Genomic DNA, 20,000 nt, shown 5'->3' on the forward strand with positions numbered 1-20,000 from the left:
CAGAGCAACTGCTTGTATTATCTTGGGGTATTTCGCTATACGTGAGGATACACTATTTCATTATGTGGGATGCTGAAACCTGAGTGAGAAAGTTTGCTGGGAGAACTATTGTTTCAGTTGAACATCACACTTAATTTCCTTGGTATTGCTGCCACAGGTTGTCAGTTAGGGACGTTTGTCTTTCCCATACATTTTATTGAAATGCTTCTAAAATACCTGTATCAGAATTGAAACCCGTTAGAAGAAGATAGATGTTTTAAAAAGCATTTGGAAGGGCATTTCCAAAGTTGTCTCACACCCTCTTCATTTCACTAGGCTGCCTTGGCAGAGAGCAGTTTACCTTTGCTAAGTAACCCTGGACTGATCAATAACACCTCCAGCGGCCTGCTGCAGGCTGTCCACGAAGACCTCAATGGTTCCCTGGATCACATCGACAGCAATGGGAACAGCAGCCCGGGCTGCTCACCTCAGCCGCACATGTAAGTGGGGCTAACAGACTCCAAAAGGGGAAGAACCGATATTCCTATGCTTCTAGTATTTACTAGTCTTCTGAAGTTTTGAATGGTGGATAAGTAAAAAATACAAGTTTAAATGGAGTTAAACTGCACCGTGTTTGTGACACGAAAAAGTGTACCAGAACGGCTTTTAATAAACCTTTTAGATTCTCTCCAGTATCCTATAATGATTGTACTAGCAGTCCTCTACAAATTCTTAGTACTACTAACATCCTCTTGGGAGTATAGCGGTGTCTAAGATGAGTCTCCAGCTTACGGATCATTATCACAGTTTGGTTTGTATGGTCCAGTAAGAATATTCATGATGGAACAAGTTGTCATAATTTTTACTACTACTACAGGTCTCTAAACCATTTATGAACTGTAGTCAAGATACTTCCCGTTTTTATAAACCGTAAAATGCAAAGTTTAACTGTTAGACACAGTTTACATAGAAGCTGGTAAAGTGTAACTTTTTGCCTGTCTTATAAATCAGTGTAATTACATATTCAACTTTAATTACTGGTGCGTCTGTATTGGCAAGGTTTATATGTTATATTTTATGCAAGACTACGATTCCTGTTAATATTTAGCAGCTAACTATATCATTAATTACTCTAAAATCTTTCCCCTACCATCTTTTTAATGGAGCTGAGAGAGTAGATGTATTAAAAATTGATGTATTGTAGATTTCAGAAATGCGTGTGACACTTGAAAAAATGCCTGGCCTTATTCAATAGGCCAAGCATATCAGTTTCTTGTTTACTAAAAAGTGTGGACCCTGCTAGAACTTAGAGTTCAGGAGGAAAAGTTAGAATCTGAATCCAGAACAATCCGTTCGGTTGTTAGAATGAGTTTTAACTTAATGTCCATACTTCTGAGAGTTAAACATCACATACTTCTAATTTCAGGTTATTGAGGTAAGAACAGTACTTCCTCTCATTCTTATATTTTCCTCCCCTACTTTTGTACTAAATATCTAGTCAGAGGCCTGAAAGCGAAATATGGTCTTTCTGGCAGCCTATTTCCATTTGACCTTTCACCGGATATTACTTTTGTTGATTTTTGAGACATCTCATTCTATTTGACATATTAATGTCTTTAAGACCATGTGCCTAATTGCTTTATAGCACTTTTACTCTATCACCTTTGTGAAAAACACACGGTGAACATTAATATATTTTATCAGGTTCCGAACCATTACTTTTTCAAAATGGAAAAATTTGTCTTTTGGAAGTGTCTTTAGATGTGTTAAATAATACAAAAGAAGTGATAAAACTGGAAGTAGAGAGAACATATGGATATATGCTCCTAAGAGTAGCGGTGCTCTCACACAAGGCAAGTGAGCGATCCAACAGAAGTTTCTATATCCCTGCTTTATCCTCTCAGCCATGCAGGGGGTAGCTTGAGGCCTTTTACGTTCAGCCATTCTCCTGAGTGTGCTGATCCTTGCTCCCTGTATCAAATGCTAAAACTATAAAACTTTAAAGAGCAAACAAGAGTTAGATGCTCTTTTCCCCCTTTAAAAAAGACCAATTTCAGAGAAATGAAAGGTATTCCTAATAAAAGTGTTTCAGCTATTAATGCAACTCCTTGCGCTCCTACATGATATACAGGGGTTGTTATGAACGATATATAGAGGGTATGTAGGGAGGTGGTTTTTAAAACATATGTGTCCAGTGATAAGGATATTGAAATAAAAAATGAATGATTCAATACGATAGTTTATTAAACATTGTGTTTTAGAACCCGAAATCATAACTGGGCTAAATTACAGCATTATTAGGTTCCTAGTATTTTTCGTTTGCCAATTGCTATTTTCGATCTTTTCATTTTGTTATTTAGTTACACTTTAATTATAAAATACCTCAGAAAAACTAGTGTGTGTAAAACAATATATAAAAATTGCATATTTAATTCCTGATGTGGCGCCACTATGGGCTTAGAAAACTAAGATGTTCTTAGTCAATATATCGTACATTTTATGCTTATATGAATTAGTGCGTGTGAAAAATATTTATGTGTTTTTTCCATAGAGAGATAAAAGGAAAGCTTCCCTCGGCTTATTGGAAATAGATTTCAGAAAAGACAAAAATTGGAGGAAGACCAAATCTTGTTTTTTCCTAAATTATATAAATTATAATCATGTTTAATTATCTTGCAGAATACTGAGTCAACATTCTCTCTTTGAATCTGTTTCTGCTGCGGTCATTAACGTTTTGTATGTTGGATGTCAAATATTATTGATGGAATGTCACTTCAGTATTCTATATCTTCATCTTTATAGAGTTTTAAGATGCTCGGACTAAAAAGGCATTTTATGTACATTATTAGACAAAGGAAAATATTATCTAATTCTCTCCGTCAAAATTTGTCTGCATATGGGCTTCCCTGGTGGCGCAGTGGTTGAGAGTCCGCCTGCCGACGCAGGGGACGCGGGTTCGTTCCCCGGTCCGGGAAGATCCCACATGGCGCGGAGCGGCTGGGCCCGTGAGCCATGGCCGCTGAGCCTGCGCGTCCGGAGCCTGTGCTCCGCAACGGGAGAGGCCACAACAGTGAGAGGCCCGCGTACCGCAAAAAAAAAAAAAAAAAAATTTGTCTGCATATAATTGAATGCACTTCAAAGTACTTTTTGAAAATTAAGCAGAAGTGAAAGAATTTTTTTACATTTCAGTAGCATAGTCATGTGTCCTGAAATGAAATCATGGTACTGGTTCTTGTTGTCATTGTTGTCATTGGTTGAACGAGGGGAGGGAGGAAGTTAAGCTGATGCAACTGTTAGCAAGAGGCAGAGGGGCCTAGTTGGTATTAGTATATGAGCTCTGGTGACAGACTGTGGTGGTTCCAATTCCAGATTTAGCACTTAACAGCTGAGTACGATTTCTTTGTTTCCTCAGTTTTCTCAGCTGAAAGTGAGGTAAGTCATAATAATATGTACCTCATAGGATTCTTGCAAATAAAACAAGTGCCTGGAATATAATAATTGCTCCCTGTGTCCCTAATAGTGCCGTATTCAGAGTTACTGATTTATATTACCTCTCGTAATACCTCATTATTTCTGTAAAGGAGACCATAAACAATACAAAAATATTTTGCATTTTAATACATTTTTCGTAGGCTCTCCATAACTGTATGGTTACTTTCTTCGGGAGTCAGTCCCTTTGCTTTTCCTCCCACTTCCTCTTATAATTCATGAAGTAAGCAGATCCATAAGAAGTGAAAGAATGTGAGACAGGAATTTATGGTAGGGAGCACCTTACTCAGACTCAACGACATAAGAGATTTTTGAGATAAGAAGATGTTATCTGAGGTTGGAGGCAACGAACAATCCAAATAGAATAATATCAACCCAGAACAGGAGCTCACGATATCTGCCTGGAGAACACTGCGTATGAGGTTTGACAGGAATGTAGAATATATGAAAGGAGACCAGACTGTTGAATGCTTTAAATGTCAAGCCATGGTGTTTGTTTTGATCGGTATGGAACTTAGTAATGTTATAAGCTTGGGTTTCACATGACCAGAGATGTGCTTTAGGAAGAGTAATCTGAACGTGCACTGAATGAAGCATGCCTGAATGAAACTCAAGTGAGGTAGGATATTCTGGAGTTGGGAGAGACTGGAAGCAGAAGATGAGTCCTTGCAGGATGTAGTATCTGACTTAAGTACAAGACAGTGAGTGGACAGCAAGGAATCCATACAAGAAGTGCTGTGAAGAGAAATACAGAACAAGGCAACTGATTGAATGCTGGGGGCAAAGAGGAAAATTAAGAAAAATCATAGCAACCGTAAAAGCCTGTGAAGAGAAATAGAGAGCACAAGAGGATGGGCTCAAGGGGGAAAACGGGGATGAATTCAGTATTACCCTACTTGCTGAATCCAAGAACGTAAATGTCCTTAGATTCAGGAAACAACAAAACTGAAACTGTTTCTTCGTTTAGTCTTTTTATTCAACTCCAGTATAGTAAAAGAAGTATTCCTGAGGTTGATAGAAAAGATGTTTTGAAGCTTTGGAAGAGTAGAATAACTATGGTTTAGTGCTTCTTATAAATTGTTTTTAGAGAACAAGAAAGGCCAAATTATCGTCCTTATTCTTCATTTTGACACTCCATATGTAACACTTCCCCGCACTGTGGCTTTCACTCTTAGAGTGCCCTGAATGAAGGCTTTTGCCAAATTAGTGCGCTTATTTTGCCTTAACTCTTTGCCTTTCTTCCCTTTCCTTTTTCATTCTCCTCTCTTACCTAACTTCTGCCTTTCCTTAAGGGCCTCATCCTATTTTTCCAGGAGGCTTTCCCAAGTAATTTTGCAGTCAGGACCTACATTCTGCTCCACGTTTCTGAAGAGCTGGCTGCTTGTATCATTATCTGGAACTAAGGCAGTTGTGTGTGTGTGTGTGTGTGTGTGTGTTGTCGCGCACATGTGTGCTTGCACATGTGCATACTCATTTTGCAATTATCTCTGGCTTAATGGCAGGTCGCTTAAGGACAAAGATTATGTTTTAGACATATTATAGTATATGAAACCCCTAACACATTATACCATACAAAGTAAGCACTCAATAACCATATGATAATGATTATGAAGACTCAAATGGGAGGTGACAGTTAATGAGAAATGGTTTGACTTCATGAGGTAATCTCTCCAAAAGTACAATCCAGGATTCTCTTAGAACTCTGAAGAAGGGAGAAGAAGAGATAATGAAATAGAATGCTAGCTAAGAGATCTTTCTAAATATTGGCAGAGTGTGTTTGTGAACTTTTGTTTTTAATTTTAATTATTTAGTTAATATGTATTTTATAATTGTCCAAAGTTATGTCAACGGCAAGTGACAGGCCTTCACCGCATTCGTGATTATCCTCCCAGACCTTGTTAAATTTTATTTATCTTGTTGAAGGTGAAATGAAAACAAAAATTATTGCGATTAATACAGTATTAATCAGATGTATGTTCAAGAGGACTTTAGCAGAAAGTAGGACAGGTTAAAGTCAGGTGGAATAATACAGATTTTACCTAATAATTTTTTGAAATTGTTTTGACTCTTTTCGATCAAGTAGATTTCTAAAATTTATTTTCTGCTGCTGTTGTAGGAGATCTAGACCCATCGTGGTCCGAACAAAAGTTAAGAATACTTCCAGTAAGAGTCTAAGTATCGTTACAATTTATAATACTCTTCCCTTCTGCACCTCAGCACCAATATTCCCTGATTACCTGACTTTTCAGAGTTTTATAGATTATGGATAAAATTACTTTAGATTCCTATTTTATACCGGTGTTTGCCTCTCATAAAAACTACCTGAAGAGTTAGGATTGATGCTATGTTCAGGTGGAAATAATTTGAACTTAATTTCTTCTCCCATGTGTTAGACTTAAATGAATGAAAAGAGAAGAAAACGTTTGGAGAAGACCTGGAAGGTGAACTCACACTGGTACAATCAATCCATTTCCTGTCTCCTTCCAAACCTGAGGCAAAAGAGAAATTTAATGATGTACCCGCCATATTTAGTTCAAATCAGTTGTTTCTTTTTTATTAAGCAGTTGTTTCTCCTCACTCTCAGTAAGTTGGCTCAGGTTTGCCTTTTCTTTCTCTTATGAAAATGTTAAATGAGGTTCCCATTTTTATATTTTCAAATTTTGTTTCTAGAGATCAAAACGAATGTTCTTCCTGAGCTGGTTTTGTATGGAGGGCTCCACGCACAAAGCCTTCCATTGTCATGCCGTTCCCCTTTCTGATTATTAGAGTCTCCTACTGTTGAGTTTTCAGATCATTTCTTACGTGTCATTCCTGAATCCTCTTAGCCTCCGTGCCATTTCAAAGTTCTACTTGCTAATATTCTATATTAGTTGCAGGTGATTATTTTTTCTGCCTCTTATTAAAGCAAATGTTTGAAGTTTGCAAGTTAATGAACTTCTGTATAGAATCAGAATGTTAATATGGCTCATGTAAGACTAGAAAATATATTTGTTGTGTTCTTCGAAGCCAAAACTTTAGGGTAAGGAAATCAAGGTCTGCGGCATCGCACAAAAGGAGTAGTGTAGTGTTATTCCAGGACTACAATGGAGATCACATTAATCTTTTTTATTAACATGTTGAATGCACATTCTACACGCCCCAGAACTTTCTATGCATTGCATGTCCCAGTCAGTCATCCTTACCACATCCTCTGCTTCTTGAGAACCTCAGTTCGTTATACCACTCCAATGATAAACTTCAGCCTCTCCTAGCAATAATACTTTGCAACCAAAGACAGCTAAAAGGGACTGCTAGATGCCCATTTTGTGCAACAGTATTGAAAATCTAATAGAAATTGTGAAGTGTCATGAAACAATGAAAATGTTCAAGTATATAATATTACCTTTCTTCCTTCTATTCTCTGTGGCTGCCTTAAAATTTAAATTGCTGTTTGTAGGCACATGTAGAATTTGCAGACCCTACACCTTTGGTTGGTGATATTTTATATAAAATCCCCACAGATCTTAGATCTTTCTGTGGACAAAGGCATTTGAAATTGGAGTGGCTCTGTATATCAGAGGAAAGCAGTTGAAAGTGGCTGACAACTTAAACAAGTGGAATGCTCATTGTTTTCATGCCTGTTAAGCCTGCACTATTTTTTGCTGATATTCTGGATCGTTAAGTTGCATTAAGAAGAGCTCTAAACATAAAAGCATACTTTTGCTTTACATGTCTTCACAGATTTTTTAATTCACAATTTTTCATTTATCTTTAATTTTTTTTTCCTAACATTTCTGGGCCTCATAATTTTATTCTGATTTAATTCTATTTTTATTTAACCTCTAAACTTTTTTATTAACTTTGCTAGTTAGCTTTGAGATCTCTTTCCAAAGTGATGGTACAGAACTTATGACTATGCCAGCTCTTTATTATCTCATCTTTTTTTTTTAAGTGCTACAAGTATGGCTCAGTAGCCGCTGTTCTTTTTTACATTATTCCAGTCCCCGTATGTGGCACTTACAGCTCATTCTAGTTCCTCCTAATAAAAAAGATCCTCCCAGAGATACAGTGCCTTCAGCTAAAAAGTGCTGTATCCCCACCGTGCCAATAGTGGAAATTTGTGGGTTCCTGTAGGGTTTTAAAGGATTTTTATAGAACTATACAGATGGTATTTAAGTTTTCTGTTATGAATGCCCGCAATTTAGGCAAAGGGTGTCAGAAAACTTTTAGGTGACAGTATTGTAGCCTACTGCTTCTGTTTTATATCTAAAGAAGATACTCTGTTAGAAGGTACATCTTCCTTTGCACTAACACTATTTGAGCCTTAGAGGGTCAAAAAGTAATTGACTGAATTGTTTAAAAATGAATATTGTTATTCAGTATCTTTTCCTTCTAGTACCAGGAGAAAATACCATAGTACCATGTATACCCATATGGTATTTTAACTTCAGCTCTTGACATAGGGCTTAGGGAAGTGGATGTCTATTAGGTGATATGGGTATTTTATGACTAAAGATATTTATTATGTAAAGTTGACGATCACTTCAGAATATTACTTAATGTGAAGATACTTTACGTAAGAAATTATATTTTAATATGTGTTAAAATTATATTCATTTTGACTACTTTGGGAGAATTTTAAATTGACCTTTCAAATAAGTACAACAATGTATTTTAAAACTTTGACACCAATAAACACAGTTTAAAACTTGATCTCAGGGTTCCTACATTCCATAAGTAGTTTCTATCATTAGGATAGAATTAAACAATTTATATAAGCAACAGATGACCAAATAATTTCACATAACTAGTGGAAACTGACATTCTTCAGTTTGCTCAACATTATCTTAGTCTTTGAGCACTGAAAATGGTATAACATCAGCAAGACATTTAAAAGGCAGGAGCAGAAGTAATCATTGGTCACATAATGTTATCTAACTCTCGATAAATTTACCATTTGCAACACTAAATCTCAGGTCCCTTTTGTTAATTAGCAGGTCAGAGAAAGACATAATCTACTAGATTTAGAATAAAAGATATTGTTTCTACTCCCTATTCCATTCTCGTGCTAAGAACTAACAGCATAGCTAAGCACAGTTCAGGAGGAAACTGAACATTGAGTCAGTCTTATGGTTTAATTTGAGCAAGGGAATAACTCCAGCAGAGCAGCCAGTCTCACAGATTAGATAGACCTAATGACACGAACCATATGTAATCCTGGTGAAGAGCCGTCTCTGTCAAGATATCCAAGAAACAGCTTCACCAGGAGCGGGCAGTGAATGGGCAGCATCCCATCAGGGCAGCTTGGCAAAGGAAACAGACAACAGTCCAGAAAAGATGGGTGAGCCATGTCAGCGAGGGCTGCCCAGAGCCATACTGTAGCCCAACTATAGGACTTTGAGGTCCTGATCTTCAAGGAATCAGAACCCTAATTATCAATGAGAAATTAGAGAGAAACAGGAACATATACTTTGTGTGCCACATGCCCATCCTGACATTTCTGACTGAAACTTGGTCCAAGGAACAAGGTAAAAACGATTTTTGGATGAATGGTTCAAAGGAGTTTTGGAGCAGCAGCAAAGCTGACTTAATGGCCAAATGTCAAGATGTAATTGAGATTTTCTTTTATTTCTCTGACCAATAGATTAGAAATATAAAAGTCCTTAGATCTATACCTGAATGTTTATTGAAAGCTACCATTTATGAGACACAAAATGGAATGGTACCAATTGTATCTCAATGGGCAACTGTTTGATTCTGAGATTGAGCACAGTATATTTGTACTCCTCAATGATCAAAGTAATTACATTTATATTTTCATTTTATTACAGCTGTTCTGATCGCATCTATTACTTTTATAAATCAAATGGTAAATCTTGAAGAATTTAATTGTGCTTTTTATAATCGGCACTACAGCAAAACTATGTGAAATCATTTGGGAGTGAGCCTCCAAATCATGTAAAATCCAGTTTCTTTAAACAATGTTGTATAAATTTGAATAAATTATAATGTAATGTTGAAGGTAAGGACAAGAAATCTTAGAGAAATTTCATATACATTTATATATATATATGCATGCGATTTATAAAATTAGGTTTCATTAGCCTTAATCCACCTTTTTGTCATATTTCTTAGAACTTCCGTTGACTTTAAATAGAACTTTGGAACTCTGCCTTGGGGTCAGATCTTTTGGGATGTAGCGTAGAATTATAAACTGCATTCTTAAGAATGGCAGTGTGTCGCTTAGAAGAGAAAATGTTGTTACAATTATCAGAATATAATATTCCTTTGCAATCAAACACTTAAATGGCTGCATTTTCTAGAAAGTAGAATATGGGAGTTACAAGATTTATTAAATATATTAGTAGTAAAGTTGTATTCTGACTTCAAGATGAAAAATTAAAATTTATTTGGCTGTTTTCCTTAGCCACAGTGAAAAGGTATGAGAAACTTCGCAGGGCATTTTCTAATTACATTCTGAGTAAGGTAAACTAAACAAGGTATATATGGCATGAGGAAGCATCACTCCAATTTTTCTATCCTCTTTTAATGGTTGTACATTTCTGAGAGGAGGAATATTTTCCTTTTCAACCAGAAATAAGTAGGATTTTTATCTACTGAACTGGAATAATGGTTCTGGGTACTGTCCTCATGGCAACTATGTGCAAACTCATCCAAATCAAAAGGAAGTTCAGTTCATTCAACATAAGAATGTCTGTGGTAAATGTTAATTTACAAGAGAGAAAACAGTCTTGAAAAACAATAAAATTGGAAAAATATTGAATCATAGTAGTAAAGATCTGTTTTATAATTTCTTAATTGATAAAATAAGAGCTAATTTATCATTTCTAGTTGTTTCTAATTATATGACCTTATTCACTTCTGTACATGAGAATTAGATATTTCTCTAATGTGCGCTTAAATTTGGAATATAAAAATCTAGATTATAGTGAAAGAAGTCAGAGTTATCATTTCAAAAGAATAAAATCATAAATAGGATTAATTAAATAATTTCTTAATGACTGCATAAATAACTTCAGTTGTTTAATTACTCACATTAGCCTAAGATCACTTCTCAGTTTAGAAAGTACTTGCAAAATGTTTTCTTTTAAAAGTAAACTTTTCCATTTAAAACTTTAGTTTCATTTTTTAGGTTATTTCTGTGATATGTTAAACTAAAATACTTCCTAAATAAAATATTACTCTAAAAGTTGCAAATGTTTAATTTAAGAAATGTGAATTGTTTCTCATTTCAACCTGACTTTGTACAAATGGAGATACCTAAACTTGCAGTTTTTATAAATTTACCATTAAATTCCAAATATAATTATATCACTTCCTTATACATATACTAGAAGGAAATGAGTAAAATTGAATTTCCACAATCTCCATTTTTCATATGCTTTCTGAGTGAGCATCAATTATTTTACCAGTTTCCCTGTGAAACTTCTTTGGAAAAAAAATGACTTTTTAAAAATGTTTTATTTGGGCTTCCCCGGTGGCGCAGTGGTTGAGAGTCCGCCTGCCGACGCAGGGGACACGGGTTCGTGCCCCAGTCCGGGAAGATCCCACATGCCGCGGAGTGGCTGGGCCTGTGAGCCACGGCCGCTGGGCCTGCGCGTCCGGAGCCTGTGCTCCGCAACGGGAGAGGCCGCAACAGTGAGAGGCCCGCGTACCGCAAAAAAAAAAAAAAAAAAAAAATGTTTTATTTGATGTGGTTATAGCTTCCAGGATAGCTACTCAAAAATAACAAACAAAACCAAAAACTGAGCCTCATGAAACTAAATCTTCCATTTTAATAAAGGAGTCTGTGTTTGTATTTTGGAATCCATTTTACATCTCCAAAACAATGATACTTACGTGGTAAGCATGAAGGTTTTGCCATTGGCAAATTTGAACTAATTGAATAAAAATGTATTCAAACACATATGAAATTACAAAGTGCTAATCATACACTTTGATTTTTAAATGCTTATAGTAGTTATCATTATTCATTCAACGGCTTTGTGCCAAGTACTAAATAGACATTGTAGACAGTTAAAAGGAAGTCTCATCTTCTCTAAGTATTTGCTTTTAATTAAAAAAATTTTGATGCTATTTTGTGAGTCAAAACCTATGCAAATCAATGGACAGCCTTAGCCTATAGCAATACTCAGTCTATTCTGATATTTTGTAATGTCATTAATCAACAGTTAAGATATAACAATATATGAGATAAAGAAGAATTTGTATGATTGTAGACATTTTCTTTTAGAGTTAATCAATGTATCCCATGTAGGTTAAAGGTATACAAACTAAATTAAGTAGAAGTATCAAGAAACTTAAAAGTCAAGAACTTTAATAAATCAGTATTGAGTAGGAAATAGATGCGTGGTTTAAGGTCTACACATGTTTCAGTACGTTCAATATGTTTCTCAGTGTACTGTATATATAAATTCATTTTACTGGATAAAGATTGCTATATTGGGCCAAATAAAATTATTTTCCATAGTAAAACTGAAGCATGAAGACCTTAATGCTATTTCTGAGGATAGGTTTTTGACTGTTACCTGGGGAGTAACGTTTTTTATATTAATGATCCGCAGTTACTGATAGAAACATGTTATATCCTTCAGGTATGCTAGGGCAATTATTCTTATAGGATTTTTAAGATGTATCACGTATCATATCTCATGTATCATGTTTATTACTCGTTTTCAATAAGTATATGTTATTTAATGTATTTAACTTTCTCTCAAACAACTAGGGTTATCTGAAGAAAGATATAAGGGGGTCTCCTAAAATGAGTAAACCACATAAAAACAATTTTACCTAGGCTTACCTTTAGTCTTGACTTGTAAATGTTTGATTAAATTACCTTTACATTGCCTGAAATCGCCCATATTGTAGAGATGAGCCATTAATTGTAAGTTTTTCTTCACAGCATTTGTTGGCATCTATCATAACATTTAAGACTTAAAATTTTTATCATTAGTATTAAAAAATATTGTATTTATGAAGGGCCCAATCAAATTTACATGGTGCCACTGAATTACTCATAAATGATGACACTGTATAACTCTAAGCTATTGCTCCCAAATTCCTGTCCAGTCTCATCCTACAGGTATTCCTCTCTAGGCAGATTGCCCATGCCAAGGCAAAAGAATGATCTATTCTCTTGATGATATCTAAATAAAGAAACACCATTGTGATTCTGTAGTCTAACATCTATTGACTTAAACATGTTTTGAACATCTCAGTTTCAGAGAACTTTATTCATAGTACTTCCTTATTTTAAAGAAAAAATAGGAACAGTTTATAGGATCTTTTACTTAGTCTTAATTAAGGAGAAAATGAAGACAATTTACATTTCTCTAGAGAATATACAGTGTGATCACAATCAAAAAAGGTAAAGTTTTCCATTATAATTTGACTCTGCTGTAGGATGTTGGCAACAATAACATTTCTTCTGCCTTTCATTGATACCTTGGGTACTTATAAATTTCACAACTAAAGGAGCAACACATTTCTTTAGGCAACAGATCAGTCTAGTAATGTAGCTAGTCCTCTCTTTGTGTTTTTGGTATATGCCATTATGAGGGTGGGCTGTAACACTGAGCAATTAAACTAGAGCATAAAATCCAACTGCTACTTCGCATTTCCTTCTGGTAGAGGCTTGGCAGGTTGAATGGAGCAGCGATGTTTCATTCATTTAAGTTGAATAAACATTTCTTGAGCACCTATTATGTGCGACATAGTCTGTTGGAAACTGGCAGGTGATCTGTTATCTACAAAGAGGTAGAATTCTAATCGAGGGATGGATATGTACAAAGATAAGGAGAGAGTCCAAGTAAAGGGAGGAAGAGAGTTATAACCAAATTGCAAATTAAGTGTACACATGCACATGAAGAATCATGAAAGTCTTCATGGAGGAGATAGCTTTGAGTTATGCTTAACATGAAATCAATTTTTAGGTTGAACTTTATGAAATTATTGATATTTGACTGGGTTCTTTTTTGCTTACAGAAATAGCAATCTCAATCTTTTCAACCTACATTAAGCAGAGCTGAGGAAAGAGAAGATAGATACAAAGGATTTGAGTGTATGAGCAAAGGTGACTAAGATATAAAGCATGAGTCTCATTCAGAGAATAGATCATTCTTTTGTCTTGGCATGGACAATCTACCTAGAGAGGAATACCTGTAGGATGAGACTGGATAGGAATTTGGGAACCATAGCTTAGAGTTCATTAATCTCCAAGCTGATGATAGGGTAGGGGCATTGAAAATTCACCAATTATTTGGAGATCCTTAGCAAGACCCCCAAGGGTATATGTTACCTACTTTTAAAAAGACTTACCCTTTTCTTCTTTGCTACTCATCCCTGGGTATACTGTATTTTTTCACTTGAAAAAGTGTCCACACTTTTTTTATGCCATTTTCCCTCAATATTCAGTTTAAAATATTAAGATGACTTAAGAACTCAGACTGAAAATTAAAAACAAAATTTCCAGAGATCAAGTATCAGCAGCCTTTATAAACGTGGCCATTGCTTCTGCTAGCAACTTAATCACAATGAGGACTGTAGAGAAATTTGTTTCAAAATCTTCCCATCTTCTACTTTCTGATATCCAAGCATTCCAGGATCTGCTTCGCCTCTTCCTCGAGCGATTAAAATGACAGATATAAAGATTCATCAGAATTGAATGAGTTTTGAAGAGTCATCATCTATTTTAACTTTTAGAATTTTTGACAGAGATTTAGGCTCTTCTATCTTCTTGGTAGAGTGTAGAAGGGAACTATTTCACATGCATATAAATTTAAAAGCAGTATATACAAAACTTTTTAGTCCACAACCAATACCCTTAATTCTTCACTTCTCTCCACGTTTCTAATCCTGCTACCTTATTCCTGGCCATCATGACCTTATTACACTGTTTTAGTAAACTAGCTGGTTACCTTACTTCCAGTGGCCTATGTTCCATCTACGCTTTGCAAATTAATCCTCCTAAAACTCTTCTATCTTGTCACTGCCATGCTCAAAAACCATCGATAGCCCTTCAGCTGGCAGAGAATAAATTTTAAACTCCATAAATGCAACTCAAGGGCACTTCACCATCTGACCTTGTTCTGCTTTATAACATATTTCTTTATCACCAACCCTCCTTTCCCCATGGCCTCTACACACTCTCAGCGTTCCTACAACACATATAAAATTCTCTATTTTTCCCATTTCCACTCAGAATGCCCTTTTCCTCAACTCTGCGTAATGAACATTTTCATATATTTCAAAGCCTACGTGAAGTGACAACTTCCTCCGTCATAGATCATTGACTGAATGCATTGCCAGAATTTCTCTCCCATCTTTCATAACACTTTGTCTGTTATGGTATAGATCACATTCTGCTTGGCATCGAAGTTACTTGTGTGTATGTCTTACTTCCTCTATTAGACTAATAACCGTATGAGAACAGGAACCATTTTCTGTATCAGCCCCTAGACCAGTAGTTTGCAAATAATGCTTATTGAATTGATATTTTCACTTCTAGCAAGAAGTAATGTTTATCCTCGTAGAAGTATTTCCATTTCAGCTACTGACTTTCAACCTTTCTGTCAGGAAGTATTAACAGACTTTATGTCTCTCCACCACTGAATACTTTCCCTCTAACTATCTAAAGAAGTTCCAAATAGCTTTCTAATTCTCCTAAGTGTAAATTACATCAAATTAGGAGGTTGGCTATTCCTTCTTCAAGCAAGAAATTTAAATCACTGCTTTTCTGTAGTAAATAATAGGTAGTGGGCTTGGAATAGTTGAATTGGAAATCTTGTGTTTCATTGACAGAACAATTTTTAAACTGTTCACAATTAATTCCTGGATTCTCGTTTAAATGAATACTCATTATCTACCAAATGGATAATTTGCTTTAAAATCAAAGATGAAGTTACTTCCAAATCCACTTAAAGGAATAGGACATATTTCATCAGGTTTAGAAGAACTACTAAAGTGACTGTCAAGGTAAATATGTCTACCTGCTGTCTCTGCCTTTCTATGCCAGAAGTTTGTACTCTTCTGTGATAACCTCGATGCTTGGTATGTATTAGGTGCCCAGTAAACAAATGAAGTGCTGGATAGATCACCCAATCCAGACTTCGTAGACTCCTGCCTTAAGATACGTTACAAATAAGTCTATTTATTGTCCTTTATTCAAGATCTCACAGATGAGACAATAAGAAATCAATTATTCCACTAGTTTTTTTTTTTCTTTTTGTTCATAAGTTAAGAAAAAAAAAACCTAAGTCCTCAGTTTCAATAGTTTCATTCTATTTGCTCAAAGTAGCTCCTACTTTACTTATTATTAAGGGCTCTATTAAGGACTGCAGCTTAATCTGTAAGACACCTCAAATCGAAACTGAAAGGAGTCGTGCATAAATTTCAAATCAGGGAGGAAAAATGGCATGAGGAATATCCAAACCATCCACAGTATATCTTCTTCAAACCCAGAAAGAGTTTTATCACCAGGATAGATAGTCAAGAATTTCTCTCGTCTGTCCATCTGAACTTGTTCTTCCTTTACTGTCTTTAATGAATTCCAGTAGGAGTACAGATGCTTTGGGATTCTGCTTAGAGGCAAATAATCTCTCCCAGCTGTTAACCCCTCCAGTATCACTTAATTGCTATTCCTCTTAGGACACTTATGGCTGGCAATTGTGTACATATTTGAGTACATATTTCTCCCATACCAGGCTGCAACTTCTTTGATAGATGTTTAAATGCCTCCACAGTGCCTTATATCTAGAGGGTGCGCAATAAACGCGTTAAATTAATCATTGGCAATAGGAGATAATGATAATGTTATTGGCTTTTCCTGTCAAAGTGAGATTGATGCTCTTTATGCCATTATGGACACAGGCGACTTGACTCAACCCACAGCATAAAAGAACTTTCGGCAGAAAATTTATTGTCTCTCAGGCTTATATATATTGCTATGTCTCTTAAAATTTCCATATTTTAGTCAACTTTGAGTTCATCTATTTAAGGTTTCTCCAGCTGAATATGTATTATCAGACTTTATAAACTTCAGTGTACATAGCACATGTGATGCAGGCCTGGACCATTCAATGCATGTATGTTAATGATTTCACTGACAAGTTATGATGAGGCCTGGGATGGGATGGCTGAGGAGTGTAAGTGCGGGGGCTCTGCCTACCAAACATTTCAACGATGGTCTTTCTACTTTGAAGTTTACTTTCCTCTGTTGATCTAAAAATGGTCAGAGACAGGACCTGAGATTTTGGCTTAGTGCCGTAGTGTTCAGGAATGTGTTAGTAAATAATTCTTTGGAATAATTATAGTACTATGTTGTGTTATTTTGTCCCTTTTATACCTTAAATGTACTTTTAAGGAAATGTAGCTAGTCATTACTTTAAGCCCTAATGCCTGGCATTTGGTATGTGGGGCACTTATATCTTTGTTTTATGACTTTTCTGATATAGTAATAAAAGTCTTAATTTGTAGAAGGGCTAAAATGTTTTTAGAGCTAATTAAGTTCATACGTTGTTTAAAAAGCAATCCATGTACTTATACTATAACTTCTTCCAAAAAAGGATTTAAGGTTGTAATTATATCATGAGTGTATCTAACACTGATCACTTATGAGCGAGTCACTGTTCCAAGTGTTTTGCATACATGAAAAATCATTTACTCCTCATAACTACTATGTAAAGTAGGTACTTTATTATCTCTGCCTTATGAATAAAGAAACAGAGGCACAGAGACATTAAGTAACTTCCCCAAGGTCACACAGCTAGGAAGTAAAGGAGCCAGTGTTTAAACCCAAGCATTTTATCCTCAAAGCTCACTGAATTCTTGAACACTATAGTATTAACCACGTATCCACTGCTGCATGACTAAAGGTTATAAATGAGGTGCCTAAATTATTCAAGATTACTTTATGCTACACTAATAAGTTAATCAAAATACTAAATACATAAAAATTATTGTATTAAATTATACCCTGTTAATTAAGAACCTTTATATGATTCAACTGGAGAAGAGGATATGTAAGGAGGAATTGGTGAGCACTGCATAGACAGGGAGTTACTTTAAAGGGTTTCCTTTATTTTATTTGAATTGTCAGAGGAATTTCTTTGGTGAAGGGGAGCATTTTTCCTGGGAGAAAATCTAATTATCCTATAATAGTGTAACACATGGTATCCTGAAGAATTTGGAAAAATGAACACTACAGAGATAGCCCCTTTTTTTCCAGAGATAAATTAAATGACCCTCATATCCTATAATGGGAGGAAGAAGGGAGAGATACTGCTGATGGCTGCAGAAGAGACTAATTTCCGATTCATTCTACAACCCACCAAAGGCATGTGGTTTCCTTGGGTTTCATTTCCTTTGAATTGGCATACAGGACATGTGAAAACATGGAGCTCTCTGAGATCCAAAAGTGAGAAACCTAATATAAGTGGAGATAATCATGATAGAATTGTATTTTTATTGCAAAGGATTCCACCAATGTATAGGCATAGGTACTATAACTTTCAAGCAATTTTGTTCCCTGGGATGCTTAAACTTCTCTTGCTACATTTTATTTCTTTTTTAGACATTGTATTGGTGGCAATCGGATATTTTTAAGAACTGAGCATTCATAATTATTGGCTCTGGTTTTAGTTTATTTTAGTAAATGAGCAGCCTAACACTGTAGCCTTAAGGGAAAATTTCATTTACATCTTTCTCAGGTCTGATACCTTGTTCACAAACTAATTCTGAGTGAAAGGATTCTAAGAACACTTAATTCCAGAGAGAAATTTTCTCTTTTATAGTTGATACCAATGAAACTCTTAATGCCTTGATGGGACATCGTTTATTCGGTTAACACATATTTACTAGGTGCTTGCTGTGGATGCAGCTCTCTTGATCTGTGAAGTTCCTAGTCTAGTAGGCAGGACACAGTACAGCCACCGCCAGAAAGAGTTCAGTACAGTACATGTGATAAAGGCAACGTGAGAGAGCAAGAATAACCAGGTTCCAAGAAAGATTCCAGAGGCCAGTTGTATACTAGTCCTGGCTCTGCCTGTATGTATCATAGCTCTTGGAAAGTTACTAATTTTTTCATCTGTAAAACAGGAGCATTGGATAAAATTATGTTTGATACAGTGTTAGGATTCCAAGATTCTATAGTTTGGGGTAACAGAATGATCCAAAAAAAAAAAAAAATGCTTTGGAGGGTTGAAGTAGGAGGTCAGTGAAAGCCAGACAGGTCAAACAAACTCTTTAGAAGTAGATAAGATATAACTTGGTCCTTATATGGTAGACAGGATGTGCATAGGTAGAACACAGTGAGGAAGGGAATGCCAGGTTCTGTGCACACACAGTGAGTTGAAGAGGAAAGCGCAGACCAAGTCAGCGTGAAAAAATGACTTGGAGTAGGAATTGAACATGATATTTTAAGGGTGATGTTTTGAGTCGGGAGTAGAAGTTATTATTCAGAACTACTGTTGTACACAGGGAGGTTGCAGCCTAACTGTGGAGAATGGCTGAAGAGTTTTGGCTCAATCCTGTCTCATTCCCCTGTGTCTCAGTTCAGATAGATTTTTGATTAGGCAATGACATAATGAAACAAATTCCTTGTGTATTAAAATTCTCTGAGAAGGTAATGGAACATGCCTCTATAGTGATCCTTTAAACAAGAATTCTATGTGTTTGTATTTTAGAAGGACATCCCATTTGTTATTCGTCTTTATCTGGAACTTGAGACTCTTCCACAGGTTCTTTATTCAAATAAAAATCCAACCCAGAAATGTAAAACACAAATGAATCAGATACTCAGACACCCAGCTCCAGCTGAGGGGACAGTGGAAGTGGAACAGGGGATTAGGAAAGAGAGTCAGACTAGGGAGACCTCCTAGGTCTTCTCAGAGCCTTGAGAACATTAAGACAAACCAACTACAAAAGAAGTCAGATCTTTAGCTAAAATTATTAGATGCTCAGAATAATGTTAATTGACTTGAGGTTAATCCCATAGATATCTGCGTATGTCTTGCCAACTATTTAATATCTGTTTAGAAATATTCATCTATTTAAGCTTGAAAGTTTTGAATATTCATAGGTCATTTATGAGACCTAGTTAAAAAAAGATGCTATTATATTAACCTTAGGAGTTTATTCTAATCATTTCCAGTACTTAAGAGTTTGACATTCAGTAAAATGTTCTGAATCCCAGCTTGAACCTGGAAAATCTAAAATTATAAATTCAACTTATAATGATTATTAAATCAAAACATCATTTTTTCATAAAAGTCATTAAATGAATATGAACTTTCACAAGTAATCTTACTAGAAGATTTCACTTGTATATTTTATAGGGTACTTTGGGAATATTAACATTAGATTTAATAAATGTTTAAAATTCTGGGTATGTCTGCGTGATACCATAACAACTAGTTGGTTCATCATTTTACTCAAACTATTGGCTACTTCAATGAAACCTTTAATCAAAGTAATTGTTGAGTTCAATTGCTAAATTTTTTTCAATCAGAATCATTGGTTTTGTTTTTAAAATGATC

The 20,000-nt window shown here is 35.4% G+C and overlaps 1 protein-coding gene across 9 annotated transcripts in view; it reads left to right on the top strand.

Moving 5' to 3' along the window:
- FOXP2 (forkhead box P2) overlaps window positions 1–20,000 on the top strand; it is a 531,560-nt gene that overhangs the window by 506,528 nt on the left and 5,032 nt on the right. For all 9 annotated transcript variants that reach the window (XM_082846483.1, XM_082846480.1, XM_082846485.1 and 6 more), the window contains one exon: window positions 316–479. In XM_082846483.1, coding sequence (XP_082702609.1) covers window positions 316–479 — 164 coding nt within the window. The remainder of the gene's footprint in view (window positions 1–315; window positions 480–20,000) is intronic.

Source organism: Leucopleurus acutus (assembly GCF_964270905.1).
Source record: "Leucopleurus acutus genome assembly, chromosome: 9".
Taxonomy (NCBI): Eukaryota; Metazoa; Chordata; class Mammalia; order Artiodactyla; family Delphinidae; genus Leucopleurus; species Leucopleurus acutus.